Genomic DNA, 21,909 nt, shown 5'->3' with positions numbered 1-21,909 from the left:
AAAAACGGTAATGAAAGTGTGACTACAAGAAAGGTGTGTCCAAAGGGAAGATTTGTTTTAATAAATCATTGGGAGATAAAGTTGAATGTAAGTTTACTATTAAAGAATATGTAAGAATATCCTGCCTACTAACCATGACTGCACCTTGCTCATCATTGGTAAGTATATCTCAGTGAAGTGGTAACCTATCAAGCCTAATATTGCTTGTTAGGAAATCTACAGCAATAGTCTAAAATATTTTATAATGGCTATGTAGAGGAAGGAGTAGCCTGTGTTTAAGAGGTTCCTGTGTTACACCTGACCTTTCACTTGAAATGTACTGTCTTTTATCAGGATTCCCAAAAAGGAATGCCCAGTCTAAGTGGTAACTACAGTTCTGGAATTCACTCAATGTCATGGAATAGTCACACTGATGGACTTAGCACCAGCTTTAGCCTCAGTCATCGACTAGATCACCAGCAAGATATGCCAAGTCTCTTCAATGGTAAGCAAAAAAAAATGTAATACTGTTTACTGTTCCATAAATGCTGCCTGTCCTGTTGAATTCCTGCAGCATTTTGTGTGAGTTGCTCTGGATTTCTAGCATCTGCAAACTTACTCATATTTGAGGCAAATATGTTTATTTGGAGTTGCTAATTGAAAATTGGGCACACAAGCAATGGAGCCTTAGTTTCACTAACATGAGTGAATGCTAAGTTGATACTGTAAACCATAGAAGATAGTTACAGCTATATAGGACCCTGGACAGACCCCACTTGGAGTACCTTACTCAGTTCTGGTCGCCTCACTACAGGAAGGATGTGGAAGCCAAAGAAAGGGTGCAGAGGAGATTTACAAGGATGTTGCCTGGATTGGGGAGCATGCCTTATGAGAATAGGTTGAGTGAACTCGGCCTTTTCTCCTTGGAGTGATGGAGGCTGAGAGGTGACCTGATAGAGGTGTAGAAGATGATGAGAGGCATTGATCGTGTGGATAGTCAGAGGCTTTTTCCCAGGGCTGAAATGGCTAACACATGAGGGCACAGCTTTAAGGTGCTTGGAAGTAGGTACAGAGGAGATGTCAGGGGTAAGTCTTTTTATGCAGAGAGTGGTGAGGGCATGGAATAGGCTGCCAGCAATGGTGATGGGGGAGATGAATACAATAGGGTCTTTTAAGAGACTCCTGGATAGGTACATGGAGCATAGAAAAATAGAGGGCTATGGGTAACCCTAGGTCATTTCTAAGGTAGGGACATGTTCGGCACAGCATTGTGGGCCGAAGGGCCTGTACTGTGCTGTAGGTTTTCTATGTTCTATGTTACCATGAGAACTCCTCTATATACTATTTGCCTTCTGTGGGTAAGCCAGTTCTGGATACACAAAGCAATGTTCCTTTGGATCCCATGCCTCCTGCCTTTCGCAATAAGCCTTGCACGGGGTACCTTATCAAATTCCTTGCTGAAATCCATATACACTACATCTACTGCTCTACCTTCATCAATGTGTTTAGTCACATCCTCAAAAAATTCAATCAGGCTCATAAGGCATGACCTGCCTTTGACAAAGCCATGCTGACTATTCCTAATCATATTATGCCTCTCCAAATGTTCATAAATCTTGCCCTCAGGATCTTCTCCATTTTCTAACCAACCATTGAAGTAAGACTTACTGGTCTATAAGTTCCTGGGCTATCCCTACTCCCTTTCTTGAATAAGGGAACAACATCTGCAACCTTCCAATCCTCCGGAACCTCTCCCATCCTCATTAATGATGCAAAGATCATCGCTAGAGGCTCAGCAATCTCCTCCCTCACTTCCCACTGTAGCCTGTGGTACATCTCATCCAGTCCTGGAGACTTATCCAACTTGATGCTTTCCAAAAGCTCCAGCACATCCTCTTTCTTAATATCTACATGATATATACTACCCTTCGATTCTGTATATGACAGTGCTGTCATCAGGAGTCAATCAAAAGTGGCATTGGAGCTGTACTTAGCCTCTCAGTCATAAGTGTAAAACAAATAGAGCAGGGGCTACGCACACAGCCTTGTGGTTTATCTGTGCTGATGGAGATTGTGGAGGAAATGTCATTGCCAATCTAAACTGTCTGTGGTCAACAAGTGAGTAAATCAAGGATCCAGTTGCACAGGAAGGTACTGAGGCCCAGGACTTGGAGCTTATTGATTAATTTTGTGCGGATGATAGTGCTGAATATTGAGCTGTAGTCATTAAAGAGCATCCTGATGTATGCATCGCCTTTGTCTAGGTGTTCCAGGGCTAAGTGAAGAGCCAATGAAATGGCATCTGCTATTGAGCTGTTGTGATGGTAGGCAAATCAGACTGGATCCAAGTCACTCCTCAGTAAAGAGTTGATGTGCTTCATGACCAAAATCTCAAAGCATCTCTTCACAGTAGATGTAAATGCTACTGGACAATAGTCATTGTTCCCTCTAAACTGTATGGGTGTGCTTATGTGCAGTCATTGAAATGCTCCTGCCTTTGAAATAGCCTTTGTTGCCACATAGTTGGAAATGTATTTGATTATATGCTTCAATTAATAAAATCAAAAGTATGTAACTTCTCAATTTTCATTCTAAGTATTCATAATATGCATATTACAAAAAATATACACTTAAAGCACCGTACGGTTTTCAGGCTGTGTAAAACTTTTCTGCTCAGAGCAATGGGTGGTCTGCACAGCTGTTTTATAAATAAATAAGTTAGAGGGAGACTGAAATCACAGGGTGACTCTGGGCTCTGGGAGTTTGTGAAAGGGCCTCTATGTTCTGTTGGTCAATTGAACATATAAGGCATTGAGCTCATCTGGGAGCGAAACTTTGTTGTCGCATATGCTGTTTCTTTCATGTGGATGGTTGAAAGTCTATGACTATATTCTGTTATTTTTTTAATTTTAGGCATTGAGGCCAGGATTCACACATTCAGTGGGGAGTGTCTGATTGTCCATGATGTGCGAAGAGCTACAGTTGGTCAGGTTGCCACTGGAATTAGTAATCTGGTAAGTTTTCTTCACTCCCAAAGGAGGGTTCATATGGTCCCCACTACTTTCAAACTGCCTTTTTTGTTGTTGAACCATAATAGATTATACCTGCACTAAACTTCAGTTCTAAACTTTGTTTCTATCACAACTGGAGCTACTTAGCATTTTTGTCAGCAATAGGGAGATTTTATAACTGAAACTGCATGCTATTCAGGTGTTGATTAGTTGGCAGGTTATGAATTAATGGCCTTTTAACAATTGACTCCATTCTTCCGTTTCACACCAGAATACTTTTATTCCTTAATGCATTGGTTGAAGGAAAAGCATATATTAGAGCTTTGTTTACATAAATTTGGTTGGGAAATCTTGTAGACGTATTGCCCAGAATCACTTAAATTATTGTAGGTTTCACCGTTTTAGTTGACTATATTAGTGCTGATAAGTAATCAGGTAAATAATACTGACACATCCAGCAACCTGTGACCCAGCTCCATTTATTGGGTATTGACCAATTTTCCGATTCTGATGAAGGCTCTCAGCCTGAAACATCAACTGTTTATTAATTTCCATAGATGCTGCCTGACCTGCTGAGTTCCTCCAGCATTTTGTGTGTGTTGCTCTGAATTTCCAGCATCTGCTGATTTTCTCTTGTGCTCAATTTTCCATTTTACATTTGTTGACACATTTATCAGTCTTATATAAAAAAATATTTAGCAATTGACCTTGCATCAGCTGCCATTTGCAGGAGAGACAATTTCATGATTTGGATCCTGTGGTGATAAAGGGCTGGCAAGCTATTTCCAACTCTAAATGGTTTTCAGCTTAGTTAGGGATGGGGAAGATGGGAATTTGTAGGAAGTTTTTTTTTCCATGCAAATATTGTCTTTGCATTTTTTGGTAGTAGAGATCACAGATTTGGGATGTTCTTTCAGAATAACATGAGTGAGTAACTGCAGTGCATTTTGTAGATGGAGCACATTGCAGTCACTGTGTTTAGCATGGAAGGTATGAACTTTTAGGATGATTGATGGATGCCAAACAACTGGGCTGTCATTTCCTTGATGGTGGCGGTACTGCACTGATCCAATTTACTGAAGACCATTTCATCACACTCTAAATTTGTGCCAGATAGATGAAGGTGTGGGTGTGCTGGATGTGAATCAGTCACTGCAGAATATTCTGCTTCCATACTTCTCTCAGAGCCAGAGTATTTGTGTCTGTCTCGTTGAGTTTCTGTTAATGGTGATTTTCCCAGTATGTTGTCTAGGGGACCCATCAACAGTAATCCTACTGAATGTTAAGGATAGCTTGTTAGACTCTTGTTGGAGATGGGAATTGCCTGGTACTTTTGTGGCAGTGGAATTATTTGCCATGTATTAGCCCAGGGGTGGGCAAACTTTTTGACTTGAGGGCCACAAAGGGTTCTAAAATTTGACAGGGGGGCCGGACCAGGAGCAGATGGACGGAGTGTTTTGGTAATACACCTCATAAGAGAAAATAAAATATCATGGGATATGTAGAAAACATGTGCTTTAATTTCAATTGAAAATGAACAAATGCATTACAACAAAATATCTGTCTTTGAAGTCCCATGGTATTTAGCTATTTATTGAAATGTCTTTTAAAACACTGAAAATTAAATGAATAAAATACAGCTTTTTTTAATAGTAACAGTTATTATTTTAAAGCACTGAAAATTCTGTTATCCTTCAAGATATTATCATCATCACTCTCCTCCTGACTGTCTTTATTTCAAAAACGGTAGGAGATGCAGGTCTACTTGTCCTGCTCCTTCTTATTCAATTGTCCCCTGTGCCAAAACTCAACAACGACCCGCACAATGACAGAACAGTGAGAGCGCGCCAATATGCGGAGCTCTGTGCTCGCAAATCCCCGCAGGCTATCTTCCTTAGCCGGAACGCTGGCTAATTGTGAGCCGGTTCGGATGTGCCAGGAAATGGGTCGCCACTAGGTCACAAAGTAAAGCGCAAATGTGGAGTAATACGCTGCACCTCAACAAAGGTCAATGTATATAGAGTGCGTCATCTATTGGGAAAACGCCAGGATTGCGGGGGAAAAATGTTAACAAGGTTTATTAATATAATTTCATCAAGTTCTGTGGGCCGGGTTAAAAAGCTTAACGGGCCGCATATGGCCCGCGGGCCGTAGTTTGCCCATGCCTGTATTAGCCCATGCCGAGTGTTGTCTATTTTTTGCTGCATAGGCTGCTTCATTTGCTGAGGAATTGGGAATAGAGTAGAACATAGTGCAGTGTGAATATCCCCAGTTTTGACCATCTGATGGAATGAAAGTCATTGAAAATGGTTGGGCCTTAGGTGCTTCCTGCAGTGATGTCCTAGGACTGGTATGACTGACTTCCAGTAACTGCATTCATCTACAATTCCAGCTATTGTGGTGATTTCTTTGATACCCATTGGCTTTGGGATTACCTTGATGCCATATTTGGTCAAATGATGGTGTAACATCGAGGTCTCTCCCTCCCACCTCAACTATAGAATTCAACACTGTGTTCCATGTTTGAACCAAGCTGTAATGTAGTCTGAAGCTGACTGTTCCTGTAGAAATCAACACTGTTCATCAGTGAGTAATCCCTTTTATGGCCGGGCTATACCTTGGACAGTTTTCCGCATTGTAAGTGCTAGTGTTGTAACTGTACTGGAACAGCTTGTTTGGAGACACAGCTAGTTCTGGAGTGCAGTTCTTCAGTACTACGTAGAGTATTGCCTTGTTCCATATTTGATGTATCCAGTCCTCAAATTGGTAATCAAGTTGTGTAGTTAGTGTAACAATATGGAGTAAATATCTGGGCTTGACTCTGCTTTCTGGTGATGTTTTTGCAATATTTACATTTTTGAGATATCTAAGGGGACAAGGTTTCCGACCATTTTCTTTCTACCAGAGGTACTCTCATTGAAGGGGCACTACTTCACAGTTCCTCATGTGAAAAGTTAAAATGTAAGTTCAAGACCAGTCATGCTAGATGTTAGGGGAATAGGACCTTATTTGAAAGACACAACTTTCTCAAGAACACGCACAATTGCAGGTTTTGAAGCAGAAATTAGAATAATAGTGATTAGGCCTTTGAGATTCAGCTGTTTCTGTTTGCCAGGAAGGGACACAGATTAAGAAGGATAACACTAGCTCAATCAAGGCCCACTCCAGAAATTTCTGTTAATAATTTAATGCATTGATGCCTTGCCCAGATAACTTTGCCTTTGAAGCTGTACTAAAATTATTTCCCAGAATTGGACAGCTTGAAACCCTCTAATAGTCCAGCATTCATGGGATCTGACTGGTGCCAGACCACAAAATCTGGATCACGGAAATTGCTTGTGACCATTTTCCTCTGAGCATGAAAACAGTCACTTTCTAAGTATAAACTCTCAGAGGGTAACATAAGGTTTCCAGGAACTATCTATAATCTAAAGTTTTTGTAAACTGTCAGCCAAGATTGCTGTTGGCTATGACTGTAAAAGTTGAACTGGCAGGGTAATTAGCTACAGATTAGTACAGATCTTAGCTAATTTTAGATCATAGAAACATAGAAAATAGGTGCAGGAGTAGGCCATTCGGCCCTTCGAGCCTGCACCGCCATTCAGTATGATCATGGCTGATCATCCAACTCAAAACCCTGTACCTGCTTTCTCTCCATACCCCCTGATCCTTTTAGCAACAAGGGCCATATCTAACTTCCTCTTAAATATAGCCAATGAACCGGCCTCAACTGTTTCCTGTGGCAGAGAATTCCACAGATTCACCACTCTCTGTGTGAGGAAGTTTTTCCTCATCTCGGTCCTAAAAGGCTTCCCCTTTATCCTTAAACTGTGACCCCTTGTTCTAGACTTCCCCAACATCGGAAACAATCTTCCTGCATCTAGCCTGTCCAATCCCTTTAGAATTTTATACGTTTCAATAAGATCCCCCCTCAATCTTTTAAATTCCAGTGAGTATAAGCCTAGTCGATCCAGTATTTCTTCATATGAAAGTCCTGCCATCCCAAGAATCAATCTGGTGAATGTTCTCTGTACTCCCTCTATGGCAAGAATGTCTTTCCTCAGATTAGGGGACCAAAACTGCACACAATACTCTAGGTGCGGTCTCACCAAGGCCTTGTACAACTGCAGTAGAACCTCCCTGCTCCTGTACTCAAATCCTTTTGCTATGAATGCCAACATACCATTTGCCTTTTTCACCGCCTGCTGTACCTGCATGCCCACCTTCAATGACTGGTGTACAATGACACCCAGGTCTTGTTGCACCCCGCCTTTTCCTAATCGGCCACCATTCAGATAATAATCTGTTTTCCTGTTCTTGCAACCAAAGTGGATAACCTCACATTTATCCACATTAAATTGCATCTGCCATGAATTTGCCCACTCACCTAACCTATCCAAGTCACCCTGCATCCTCTTTGCATCCTCCTCACAGCTAACACCGCCACCCAGCTTCGTGTCATCCGCAAACTTGGAGATGCTGCATTTAATTCCCTCGTCTAAATCATTAATATATATTGTAAACAACTGGGGTCCTAGCACTGAGCCTTGTGGTACCCCACTAGTCACTGCCTGCCCTTCTGAAAAGGTCCTGTTTACTCCCACACTTTGCTTCCTGTCTGCCAACCAATTCTCTATCCACATCAATACCATACCCGCAACACTGTGTGCTTTAAGTTTGCACTAATCTCCTGTGTGGGACCTTGTCAAAAGCCTTTTGAAAATCTAAATATACCACATCCACTGGCTCCCCCCTATCCACTCTACTAGTTACATCTTCAAAAAATTCTATAAGATTCGTCAGACATGATTTTCCTTTCACAAATCCATGCTGACTTTGTCTGATGATTTCACCTCTTTCCAAATGTGCTGTTATCACATCTTTGATAACCAACTCTAGCATTTTCCCCACCACCGATGTCAGACTCACCGGTCTATAATTCCCCGGTTTCTCTCTCCCTCCTTTTTTTTTAAAAAGTGGAGTTACATTAGCCACCCTCCAATCCTCAGGAACTAATCCAGAATCTAAGGAGTTTTGAAAAATTATCACTAATGCATCCACTATTTCTTGGGCTACTTCCTTAAGCACTCTGGGATGCAGACCATCTGGCCCTGGGGATTTATCTGCCTTTAATCCCTTCAATTTACCTAACACCACTTCCCTACTAACATGTATTTCCCTCAGTTCCTCCATCTTACTAGACCCTCGGTCCCTTACAATTTCCGGAAGATTATTTATGTCCTCCTTAGTGAAGACAGAACCAAAGTAGTTATTCAATTGGTCTGCCATGTCTTTGTTCCCTATGATCAATTCACCTGTTTCTGACTGTAAAGGACCTACATTTGCTTGACCAATCTTTTTCTTTTCATGTATCTATAAAAGCTTTTACAGTCAGTTTTTATGTTCCCTGCCAGCTTTCTCTCATAATCTTTTTTCCCTTTCCTAATTAAGCCCTTTGTCCTCCTCTGCTGGTCTCTGAATTTCTCCCAGTCCTCAGGTGTGCTGCTTTTTTTTTGCTAATTTATATGTTTCTTATTTGGACTTGATACTATCCCTAATTTCCCTTGTCAGTCACGGGTGCACTACCTTCCCTGGTTTATTCTTTTGCCAAACTGGGATGAACAATTGTTGTAGTTCATCCATGTGATCTTTAAATGCTTGCCATTGTATATCCACCGTCAATGCTTTAAGTATCATTTGCCAGTCTATCTTAGTTAATTCACGTCTCATACCTTCAAAGTTACCCTTCTTTAAGTTCAGAAACTTTGTTTCTGAATTAACTATGTCACTCTCCATCTTAATGAAGAACTCCACCATATTATGGGCACTCTTACCCAAGGGGCCTCGCACGACAAGATTGCTAACTGACCCTTCCTCATTGCTCAATACCCAATCTAGAATGGCCCGCTCTCTTGTTGGTTCAGAAAACCATCCCGCATACATTCCAAGAAATCCTCTTCCTCAGCACCCTTACCAATTTGGTTCACCCAATCTATATGTAGATTGAAGTCACCCATTATAACTACTGTTCCTTTATTGCATGCATTTCTAATTTCCTGTTTAATGCCATCCCCAACCTCACTACTACTGTTAGGTGGCCTGTACACAACTCCCACCAGCGTTTTCTGCCCCTTAGTGTTATGCAGCTCTACCCATATCGATTCCACATCCTCCAGGCTAATGTCCTTCCTTTCTATTGCGTTAATCTCCTCTCTAACCAGCAATGCTACCCCACCTCCTTTTCTTGAATATTGAATATCCCTGGATGTTGAGCTCCCATCCTTGGTCACCCTGGAGCCATGTCTCTGTGATCCCAACTATATCATATTCATTAATAACTATCTGCACATTCAATTCATCCACCTTGTTACGAATGCTCCTCGCATTGACACACAAAGCCTTCAGGCTTGTTTTTACAACACTCTTAGCCCTTATACAATTATGTTGAAAAGTGGCTCTTTTTGCTTTTTGCCCTGGATTTGCCTGCCTGCCACTTTTACTTTTCACCTTACTACTTTTTGCTTCTACCCTCATTTTACACCCCTCTGTCTCTCTGCACTTGTTCCCATCCCCTTGCCACATTAGTTTAAATCCTCCTGAACAGCAATAGCAAATGCTCCCTCTAGGAGCGTTTGAAGGATCTAATCTTCATTAGATCTTGGTTAGAATTAGTTAATTTGTATGGATTTGTACAAAGCTTTCCACGCATTTTGGACCACCAAATGCTGGATCACGGAATTTTAAAAGTTTGAATTACAAAGGAAGAGTTAAAAAACTATTGGTTATTTTACTTGGAAATTAAAGTTCAAAGTAAGTTTACTATCAAAGTACATATGTCACCATATTCAACCCTGAGATTAATTTTCTTGTGGGCATACTGAATAAATCCAAAATAGAATAATAACCATAATCGAATTAATGAAAGACTGCACCAACTTGGGTGTTCAAGAATTTGTGTAAAAGACAGCAAAATGTGCAAATACAAAAATAAATAAATAAATAAATAAATAAGCAATAAATGTTGAGAAGATGAGTCTATTGGTTATGGGAACAGTTCAGTGATGGGCAAGTGAAGTTGAGTGAAGTTATCCCCCTTGGTTCAGGAATCTGATGGTTGATGGCTATTAACTGTTCCTGAACCTAGTGGTCTGAGCCCTGAGGTTCCTGTACCATCTTCCTGATGGCCGGAGTGAGAGGAGAATGTTGTGGGGGACCCTGATAATGGATGCTGTTTTCTTGCAGCAATGCTTTGTGTAGATATGCTCAACGATGGGGAGGGCTTTACCTGTCATGGTAAAGAGTCATAAGGTTAAAGGTTTTAGGATATTATGCAGGACTTATAAGTGAATTACTTCTACTGGTTGGGGAATATGTTAAAAAGGGGAAATATACAAAGGAAATCCAGAGATAGACGAAAATTAGCGGACATTTGTACAAGTAAAGTATAGCAAAATTTGGGAGGTCTCTCGAGATATAAGGTTATGTTAATAATTTTAAATTTGAGATATAAATTTTGTTTTCCAAATAAAATAAGGAAAACTGAGCAATTACAAGTATATGGAGTAAGATTACATATAAACAATGACCACATTAAATGACAGCACAATCTCCAATGGGTCAAAGGGTTCGGTCTTGACCCTCTGTCCTTAACCTATGTGCTGATGGTTCAGTAAAGTCACTTGAACATGTATGCAAGAAAATTTCTTAATTGCCTATGGGTTATAATAAAAACATTTATATCTGATTTGTTTTTGTTGGCAGATCCAGGTCCCAAGTTTCTCTCTGGTGCAGCAAAATGGACATCCTATTTCTCCAGACTTTGAAATCCCAGATTCTGGAATTGACTTGAAATGTACTCCTGCTTCCAATTCCAGCAATTCCTGGACCTGGAGAATTAAAGATGGAAATCTTAACTTCAAATCTTAAAAGCTTTTTATTAAAACTTTCTGGATGCTGATTTATTTATTCTTTTAGAATTTCAATTACTTAAGGCTCAGTTTCCTTCAACGCATTTGGACATCAAAACTTTTTTTTCAAAAAAGGACTCTAAAACCAGAAGATTTCACTCAACACACAAAATGCTGGAGGAACTCAGTAGGCCAGGCAGCATCGATGGAAAAGAGTAAACAGTTGATGTTTCAGGCTCACAATCAGAGTTTTGTGCCAAGACCCAGGATGTGCCTGGCCTGCTGAGCTCCTCCAGTATTTTCTGTGTGTTGCTTGGATTTTCGGCATCTGCAGATTTTCTCGTATTAAAAGATTTCACTGTTCGAAGTCTATTCAATGTTACTTAATTGAATTATCTTGTAGAAATATTGTTTCCAGTTTGGTGTGCCTGTAATATGGCTTAGTTTGACTTAATGGTTGGTAAAAAGAAGAGACAAAACTATTAAATGATATTGGCCCACTTACCTTGCCACTTTGAACTGCATATGCCTGAAATGGTAACTTTCAAATTGAATGACTTCACTGAAATGAATGGAATGTCTTTTGCATTAGAAGGGAAAGTAACATTGCAGTTGTTGTTATGCAAATAATCAAATTCAATTAATCACTTAAAGTTTGAATTAAAAAAATAACTGTCTTCATGTGATTTGGGAGTCTGATTGTCCATATGTGGAGAAGATTTGCACTGATGGCAGGAAAAGTGCTGGGTTTTGTTAGAAGGCCAAGAATCTGGGGATGTAGATTTTTGATGGTTGGTGCAGTAGAAAGGAGGAGAACTATTTAATGCAGAAAGTTCTAGAATGCACTGCTTGACCAAGTGGTGAAAGCAGATTCAGTCAAAGGCAAATTAACTAGCTATTTGAAGAGGCTTGTAGGACTATATGGGTGGTGGGACTAATTTAAATGTTCTTTCAGAGAATTGCAAGGGGCATGGTGAGGTTAACAACATGCTTCCAATCCAACCTTTATAAATCCTTCTATATCTGTTGTTAATACAGATGAATATCATAGAAGCTTTATTGAAAGAAATGAAGTCCATTCAACCCCCTCCCGATCTTTCCTAATGTATTTACACAATAAAAAGCAGAAGGTAAATTGATACTTTATGCCTCTTCGAATGTGGGGACATGTAACCAAGCGTAGGTGACACAGAAGCATTACAAGTGTGAATTGGTACTATATATTGGTAGTCATTTACAAAGGTGAAGTCAGATAGCAAATGCTTATGGAACTGAATTTTACTCTGAGCTGTTCATTTGAGCTTTTATGATGGCATCGGCTGCACTTAGTTAAGATGTCACTGTTCAGCTACAAAGATCAGCCAATTTGCCCATGAACTCTTGAGCATGATTTCACCTTCAATTTGTCTATAGTTTTTCAAAGGACTTTTGAGCCAATACTATCTTTCTGTTACTGAGTCAATGTATTTTTTAATACATCCTGATTATGTTTAACCATAATAAGCTTTTTATGTAACATTTGAACAATGATTTTTCTCATCGTGTGTGATTTAGCACCAAAGAGAAAAAGATTATCCACAACTATTTTAAAATGTGTCCAGAACCAAAAGAGGTATTACCCTAAGCATTTGCAGTAATCTGAGCATAAGTGGTCTTTAGGCACTTTAAGTTGTTCATGTATTTTCCACTGAAGGTGCCATCAACCTTGATATTGGTGGTCCAGGCAGTAGTTGACTGTTTTCTCTCCCCTCCTCACCCTGTTAATGTGCCTTCAGCCAAATCATGCATAGTGTTCTGTTGTCTTCATGAAAGATGAAGAGCAGAATTATTGGCTATCATACGAGATTTTTACCATTCTGTTGGAAGTGGCAAGGTTAAGAATTCAATCCCATAGTAATGTGCTATCATAATGATATGCTCTTTTCTTGTGAGAATGTTGCCTTGCCTTTTAGTTAGCCGAGTTATAAGTTGTCAGAAATTCAAGACCAACGCAGTGGGATTGTCCTGATTACCTGCCCATCCAAAGATGGAACTTGAAATCATTTAGGAACTTTAGGAAGTCAGACTAACATATACAAAGGAGAAGAAAAAATATTTGGAACAAAATAATAGGCAATTTGATTTTTAATATTTATGATCTGAGAGGCAACTAAAATATTTCATTTTTCTAATGGTCGTGGATTGCACAGAATTAACATCAAACCGGAATTTTGGTAGCATGAGGGGGCATGGTGAATTGCAAGTTTGCTTTTCATGCATATTCTCTCTGCTTAATATGCAGTGCCTTGTAAAAGTACTCAGCCCCAGCCCTTCACTCACATATATGAGTATTACAACTAGGGATTTTGACCAATTTAACTGAGAATTTGGATTTGTAAATGACATACTCTTTTTTTTCCCACAGTAGAGCCCCAAAAAACTGGGAAAATTGTCAAACATGAATAACTAAAATTTCAAAACCCGAAATGTCAGCCATTCAAAAGTATTCATCCCCCTTTTCTCAATACTTAGTTGATCCAATTCTCGTAGCTACTACAGCTATTTTTTTTGGATAAGCCTCTATTAGGTGCGCACAATGCAATGGAGCAAGATTTGCTCATTCCACCTTGCAAAACTGCTCAAGCTGTGCCAGGTTTGTTAGGGAGTGGCGATGGACAGCAGCCTTAAGGTCTTGCCAGAGATGTTCGATTGGGTTAAAGTCAGTACTTTGGCCCACTCAATGGTTGCTCTGGCAGTGTGCTTTAGGTCATTACCCTGCTGAAAGACCAACTTCCTTCCCTGTTTAAGCTTTTTGGCAGAGGGTAGCAGGTTTTTATCCAGGATCTCTCTGTATTTAGCAGATTTCCAGGTCCTGCTGCTGAGATGCATCCCCACAGCATGACGCTACCTCCAGCATACATTACAGTAGGGATGGTGATACTTGAATGATGCATGGCATTAGATTTATGCCACATGTACTACTTATTGTTGAGGCCACAAAGTTCCACTTTAGTCTCATCTAACCACAAGACCCTCTTCCACATCTTTGCAGTATTTTCTAAGTGATGCTTTACAAATTCTTTACAGGCAAAGATGTGCTTTATTTTTTTAAATCCAGGATTTCTTCCTTGCCACCCTTCCTTAAATATCTTTTTTGTGCAAGGCCTTCGAGATTGTAGAGCCATGAACGTCATCTCCAGTTGCAGCCACTAACTTCTGCAACTCACTCAAAGTGATTGTTAGCATCACAATAGCCTCTCATACTTGCGCCATTCTTCTCTGCTGGATAAGTTTAGAGGGGTAGCCTGAACTAGGCAGTGTGGCTATAGTTTCATGTTTTTTCCACTTTTTTTCATGATGGACAGTACTAAGCACTGAGGTATGTTCAATGCCTTTGAGATACTCTCGTACCCTTACCTGGATTTGTGCCTCTCTATTATCATTTCCCTGACTTGTCTTGAATGCTCTTTTGTCTTCATCTTCATTTGGTCTTTTGAAACTCTATCATACTGTTGGACCTTTCACAGAGGGGGATATTTATTCAGGTAATCCTCCAATTTTCCACATCTGGTACAATCTATGGTTAAAGTTGATGGTGTCATTTATGTCAAAGCATAGTTATGTATTTTGTTAATTTTATGACCCCTTGCAAAATTTAACACAAATTTTCTAAATAGTCAACATGGTTATGAACAATGCAAACTATTAGTAATTCACTTAATTACTTAAGCTCATCACCTCTACTGGGGCATAGGCCACCAACAGTAGCACACGAGAGTCCTCTGCCCTGGGCTAGCCTTTCCAGGTGTAGTCCATCTTCTTGGTGTATCTTTCCTCTCCCAGGGAAGAGGTTTGTGGAGCTTCTATTGGCATTTCTGTAGCTCTGGGTTTTATGGGATGGTGTTGCTAATCACATGCCCAACCTTCCTTTCACAGCTAGGCTTGGGACCATCCTTGGCGGGGTTCAGTTGATTATTATAATCTGGTGTGCACTGCCTGAAAGGATGATGCAAGCATATTCAATATGTGTCAAAAGATTATTGAGTGAGATTGTTCCCAAAAAGATCTTTCCTTCATAATGTGGGATGGATCTTTCAGAGATGCAGCACATCTGGTGAATGAATGACCTCCTATGTGGTTAAAATTCTATTATTTCTAATTTAAAAAAATCTTCCATTTAACTTAAGTACTTTAAAAAGTGATGTATGAATTCATGACCTAATATTGTTCTTACTGCTGGTATCAAACCTTTAATCACTAAACATGCATTTGTATGTAGCTAAAGAAAACAATTCTTGGCATGCATTTGGGAGTTTTTACTGGTGTCTTAATGTGAAAATAAATAAATAAACTTAAGTCTGACATCGTCCCCCCTGTTGGTCTTCAGTAAAACACTTATGGCAATACTGCTTGGAATAACTTTCTATATTTTTAATTTAATCTGCCAGACATGTACTGTTGCTGCTGTTATTTCAAAATGCATCTTAAAACGATTGTTGTTGATGTGAATGTACCTGTTTGTGAACAATAGCTCTGAAGCATGATGTAGTTGCATCCAGTGAAAATTTATGAAATATTTATTTCATTTGTATAAAAATAAGATACTGCAACATGAATGTATTTTTAAATTTCATGCTGTTCGTTCTTCTGGACTGTTTCCTGCAGTTGTGTTACACAAGAAAAGAATAAATATTTCTTTAAGTGTGCATCTGTTTTGGAGTTTGTGTTTTGAATGCCTGTTAATGACTGGGGTCCACATTACTGCACAGCACCATGGACTACACTCTGCTATTTCTAAGATGATAAAAGGTTGGACAAAGGGAAATGTGGCACAGAAAGAAACCAACTGGTTGATGAAACCCCTCCAGGGGTTTGCTGTGCTTTATATTTTATTGAATGCTTCCCTCTGTCCTCTCAAATTGAGCAAAACCTGCCTTCTTTCCTGAGAAATCTTTTGTGAGACCATAAGTCTCAGGAGCAGAATTAGACCCATCAAGTTTGCTCTGCCATTCCATCATGGCTGATTTATTATCCCTCAACCCCATTCTCCTGCCTTCTCCCGTGTAAACTTTGACTCCCTGATTAATCAAGAACAATTTTTTTAATGTTTTAAATATACTCAATGACTTGGCTTCCACAGCTGTCCATGGCAATGAATTCCACAGCTTAACCACCCTCTAGCTAAAGAAATTCCTTCTCAACTCTTTTCTAAATGAATGTCTCTTCGGAGGATGTGTCCTCTGGTCTTAGACTCCCCCACAATGACAACCATTCTCTCCGCATCCACTCAGTTTAAGCCTTTCAATATTCGATGGGTTCCAATGTGATTTCCTGCTGCCTCCCCATTTTTCTAAACTCCAGTGAGTATAGGCCCAGAGCCATGAAATGCTCTTCATACATTAACCTTTTCATTTCCTCAATTGTGCTCATGAGCCTCCTCTAGACCCTGTCCAATGTTAGCACATCTTTTCTTAGATTATGGGCCCAAAGCTGCTCACAATACTCCAAGTGTGGTCTGACCAATGCCTTATAAAGCCCTGGCATTGCATCCTTTCTCTTATATTCTAGTCCTCTCAGAATGAATGCTGACATTGCATTTGTCTTCCTTGCCACCAACTGAACCTATGAATATACCTTCAGGAAATCCTGCACAAGGACTCCTGAATCCCTTTGCACCCCTGTTTTTTGAATTTGTTCCTTACTTAGAAAATAGTCTAAACCTTTATTTCTTCTACCAAAGTGCCCGACCAGACACTACCCTGTGCACTATATGTCATCTCCCATGTCTTTGCCCATTCTCCTATCTGTCCAAGTCTTGCAGACTCCCTGCTTTCTCAACACTACCTGGCCCTCAACCTATCTTCGTATTGTCTGCAAGTTTCGCCACATTTATCATCCAGATCATTGACATACAACATGAAAATAAGTGGTCACAATACCAAGCCTTTCATAACACCACTTGTCACTGGCAGCCAACAAGAATGGGCTCCCTTTATTCCAACTCTTTGCCTCCTGCAATTAGCTGAATTAGCAATTAGCTGATCTATGGTAGAACCTTTCCTGTAATACCATGGGCTCTTGTTAAGCAGCCTCTTGCAGCACCAAGTAAACAACATCTAATGACTCTTCTTTATCTCTCCTGCCTGCTAAGTTCTCAAAGAGCTCCACCAGATTTGTCGAGCCAGATTTTCCCTTGAGGAAACCATGTTGTCTTTGGCCTACTTTATCATGCACCTCAAAGTACCCAGAAGTCTATTTATTATTTATTTATTTAGCAATACAGTGTGGGTAGGTCCTTCCAGACCTTTAAGCCACTCCACCTCAGCAGACCCCAACTACCCCAATTTAACCCTAGCCTAATCAAATGTGACAATTTACAAAAACTATATTAATCAATTGGTACATCTGTGGACTGTGGGAGGAAACTGGAGCACCCAAAGGAAATGCACACATTCCACAGAGGACATACAGAGACTCCTTACGGAACAGTGATGGAATTGAACTCCAAACTCTGGAACGTTCTGAGCTGTAACAGTGTCGCACTAGCTGCTTCTCTACCATGGCGCCAATGATGGACTGCAACAACTTCCCAACCTCTGAAGTCAGGATAACTGGCCAATAGTGATATTTGCAATTTTCCAGTCAATTTCATGCTAGAATCTATTGATTCTTGAAGGATCACTCCTAATGCTTCCATAATCGCTTCAACTATCTGCCTCAGAACCCTGCGGCATGGTCCATCGTTTCAGGTGATTTGTTTACCTTCAGATCTTTCAGCTTCCCATTCACCTCTCCTTAGTAATACCAATACAACTGACGTCTGCTTCCTGACACTTTTGAGTTTCTTGCACACTGCTGGTGTCTTCCATAGTGAAGACTGGCACAAAATACTTGTTATGTTCGTTTGCCATTTCTTTGTCTACCTCTTCAGGGTCTGCTTCCAATGGTCTGGTATCCACTTTTGCCTCTTTTATACTTCATACAGTATATCTCAGAAAACCTTTTGTATCTTCTCTGATATCTTTGGCTAGTTTACCTTAATTTCACCTTTTCTCTCCTTATAGATATTTTTTAGTTGCCTTCTGTTTGTTTTTAAAAGCTTCACAACCCTCTTAACCTTTTTAATTTTTGCTCTATTATCTGCCCTCGTTTTTTCTTTTAGGCTGTCTTTGACTTCTTTTGTCATCCACAGTTGCCTCATCCTCTCTTTAGAATACTACTTCGTCTTTGGGATGTATCTATCCTGCATCTTCTGAATTTCCCCCAAAATTTCTTCTCAAGTTGCAGGGTAAATTCTATTCTATTACAATCACTGCCTCCCAATGGGTCCTTTAACTTAAGCTCCCAAGTCAAATCTGATTCATAACATAACAGAATCATCGTTCCCCTAATGGGCTCAACCACAAGCTGCTCTAAAAAGCTATCTCATAGGCGTTCGACAAATTCCCTCTCTTGGGATCCAGCATCAATCTGATTTTCCCAATCTATCTGCATATTGAAATCCCCCATGACTATCAAACATTATTACATGCCTATTCTGTCTCCCATTGGAACTTATATCCCACATCCTGGCTACTGTCCAGGGGCCTGTATGTAACTCCCATCAGGATCTTTTTACCCTCGTAGTTTATTAACTTTACTCACAAGGATTCTACATCTTCTGTTCCTATGTCATCTCTTTCTAAGGTTTTGATATCTTTTCTTACCAACAGAGCTACCCCATCCGCTCTGTCTACCTGCATGTACTTTCAATACAATATGTATCCCTGGATGTTAAGCTCCCAACTATGATCTTCTTTCAGCCATGATTACACCACAGCAGCCTTTAACTACACTAGAAAATCATCTACTTTATTCTGTATACTATGTGCATTCAAATATAACACCTTCAGAACTGTATTCATCATCTTTTTTTAAAATTTTGGCCCCTTGTTACACTTGAATTAATTCCACGGCTTGCCCTATTATCTGCCTGTCCTTCATGACAGCTTCAATATACAAAACATCTACTTGAATACTGACTGCTCCATCCTCAGCCCTGTCGTTCTGTGTCCCATCCCCTGCCAAATTAGTTTAAAACATCCCCCACAGCTCCAGCAAATCTGCCCACAACAATATTGGTCCTCCTCGGGTTCAAGTGTAACCCCTCCATTCTGTACAGGTCATACTTTCCCCAGAAAAGATCTTCTGTAGTTTTAAAAGACTCAGTGAAAAATGAACAAAATATCAATTGCCTACATCTGTCCTTGCAATTTATTTAGTTTAATCCTTGCTAAACATTCAAGTTGCCTCAAAAGCACATTAACCACTGGAATTCCCCAGACTATTTTTCATTGTTTTTATCTTCATGCAACCTGTACTAAATATGGAATCTTCCAGTAAGACGGTGGCATGCTTGGACACTGCAGCTTCTACGGGGCCAACTAAAGCTCTTATTGACTTTTTTAACCCTATTGACCCTGCTGGACATTAAGAACTTAAAGCACTTCTGGTCTACCATATCAGTTAGTTGTTTGTTGGTGGAGAAGCTGGACTTGGCACGAACAGTGATGCTACCTGAGACAGAAAGGCATTGGTGCATAAAGGTGGTGTGCAGTCGAACAGTGGGTGATTGTCTTAGTTGCATTTCTTGTGATCGTAAGACACTGTTAGATATGTGGACTGCTGTGTCCATTTCACTGAAATGGCGGGTGTGAACAGCAAGGGAACTGCATGGATTCAGTTGTAGGGAGGACTCGGCCTCAAACCAGTGTCACCCGTTTGCAGCTGCCCAGGAGAGAGGAGCTGGTGTCAGTGCGCTCACCGCAGTGCCGTGGTGCCCATGCTGGAGTCAGAGCTACTGTCCAGACAACACTCAAGAGCAGAGAAGGTATATTGTGTTTGACTACAGACTGCTGCAACATTCATGGACTCAGGGTCTTGGACTATGCTTTTGGTGTGGGACTATATTTTTACTGCTGTCTTATACATGCTATATGTGCTTTGTGCTGTGTGTGAGAGTCGGTACTGTGTTTTGCACCTTGGCCCTGGAGTAATGCTGTTTCATTTGTCTGTATTCATAGGTATTCATGTATGGTTGAATGACAGTTAAACTTGAACTTAAAAATGTTATTATTTTGACACTAGTACAGCAATATCTTAATTTTTAAATCCTTCCCTCCATCATGCAAAAGGAATACATTAATTCATGTCAACTCCCAACAGAGCAATCTCATCAGTTCCACTATTTCTCTACATTTCTCTGCAGCTCTGTAATTTAATCTCTCTCATTTCTCAGCCCTCTTCTCATTCTTATGCCACTTGTCTGCACTAGGGATTACATTTACAACAGTCAATTACCTTACAGTATACTGTTTGGGATATGACAGGAAAGTAGAGGAGAAATCCGTATGGTCACACATAGAACATGTACGTTTCACACAGCACTCAACATCAGAATTGCCTCAGGCACTGAGAGCTGTGAGACAACAGCAGTAAGGTCTGTGTCACAATAGTTTAACTCACTCTTCATTTCACCATCTAAAAAGCACTTCCCACTGTTCAAGTCTGTTTTGTCTTCCCCTTAGCATGGTGCACATGAGGAAATAGGAACATGAGATCTTCGATAATTAATTTATTTATTGAGTAACAGTGTGGAGTAGGCCCTTCTGGCCCTTCGAGCCACACCACCAGCCTAATGACAGGACAATTTACAATGACCAGTTAACCTATCAACTGGTATGTCTTTGGAATGTGGCAGGAAATCGGATCATCCAGAGGAAACCCATGTGGTCATGGGGAGAACCTACAAACCCATTATAGACAGCAGCAGGAATTGAACCCAGGTCACCTGTACTGTAAAGCGTTGTGCTACAGTGCCACCCAATAATCATTGAGAAATGGTTGATTCATGTTTTTTAAAAAATTATGCAAATTTTGGTGATTTGGACATCTTTGAGCTGAGAATTGTTGTTGAATTGGCCCAAAAATGATTGACATTTTTAATTCTACAAACTTGTAATTCCTCTATGAATAAATCGAGACATCAAATTGTTCAAAACAAACGGCTCAATTTCTCTCATAAGGAATCATTATGCATCCACACATCAATAAGTTTATAAGCTGATAAGTTTATAGTGAAACTGATTTTAAATGTAAAATAACATCCTAAATGTTTTGCCCTGAAACACAAATTACGTTTCTCTTTTACATAATAGAATGGTGTTCTTTCTTCCTAATGTAACACTTTCCAAATGCAATGAGAATACAGAAGTCAAGTATTGATCCTTTACAAGTTGTCTTTACAGTTTCAAGTAAATAAAATGCTGATATATTTTTGAGAGGTATAATTGTATACTTCTTGCTCTTTTATTTGAGGAGCTTGAGATGCGTCTAAGCCACAGGCTCCCAACCTTTTTTATGCCATGGACTAATACAATTAAGTAACGGATCTGTGGACCCAGGTTTGGAACCCCTGCATAGTCCAAGGCATGCCTGTGTAGACTGGATGCTCTAGGATTGTAATATGAGTCGTCTATTTGTTGCAATAGTGAAAATGATATCAATTTTCAGATGTTTGTCATTTGATTAGTTAAAGCATACTTCTTGCAGCTCCTTTTTAAAAGTCCGTTGATACTTTCTTACATCTTATGCCCTAATGTGAATAGTTTCAGTATGATGATATTCTCATTCCGACCTTCAACATTTGGGGAAATAAAATTAGCCTCATGATTTGCAGTGTCCTTAGATAGTATAATATTAGATTAGATTAGCCAGTCCTGATGAAAGGTCTCGGCCCGAAATGTTCCTTTCCATAGATGTTGTCTAACCTATCGAGTTCAGAATTTTGTGTGTGATGTTCTGGATTTACAACATCCGCAGACTAGCTTTATTTGTCACTTGCACATCGAAACATGAATTTCAAATTTCAAAGTAAAATTTATTATCCGAATACATGCATGTCACCACATACAACCATGAGATTCTTCCTTCTGTGGGCATACTTAACAAATCTGTAGAACAGTAACTGTAAACAAGATTTGTAAACTATAATC

General features: G+C 39.9%; 1 protein-coding gene across 2 annotated transcripts in view; it reads left to right on the top strand.

The window, feature by feature from the left end:
* Positions 1-15,576, top strand: part of map3k14a (mitogen-activated protein kinase kinase kinase 14a) — a 54,916-nt gene extending 39,340 nt beyond the window's left edge. For both annotated transcript variants that reach the window (XM_059955712.1, XM_059955713.1), the window contains exons 14-16: positions 334-484; positions 2,893-2,993; positions 10,752-15,576. In XM_059955712.1, coding sequence (XP_059811695.1) covers positions 334-484; positions 2,893-2,993; positions 10,752-10,916 — 417 coding nt within the window. In that variant the 3' untranslated portion in view covers positions 10,917-15,576. The remainder of the gene's footprint in view (positions 1-333; positions 485-2,892; positions 2,994-10,751) is intronic.
* The last annotated feature ends 6,333 nt before the right edge of the window (positions 15,577-21,909 follow it).

Source organism: Hypanus sabinus, chromosome X1, assembly GCF_030144855.1.
Source record: "Hypanus sabinus isolate sHypSab1 chromosome X1, sHypSab1.hap1, whole genome shotgun sequence".
NCBI lineage: Eukaryota > Metazoa > Chordata > Chondrichthyes > Myliobatiformes > Dasyatidae > Hypanus > Hypanus sabinus.
The sequence above is the reverse complement of the archived record's forward strand: the minus strand, read 5'-3'. Positions and strand labels throughout refer to the sequence as shown.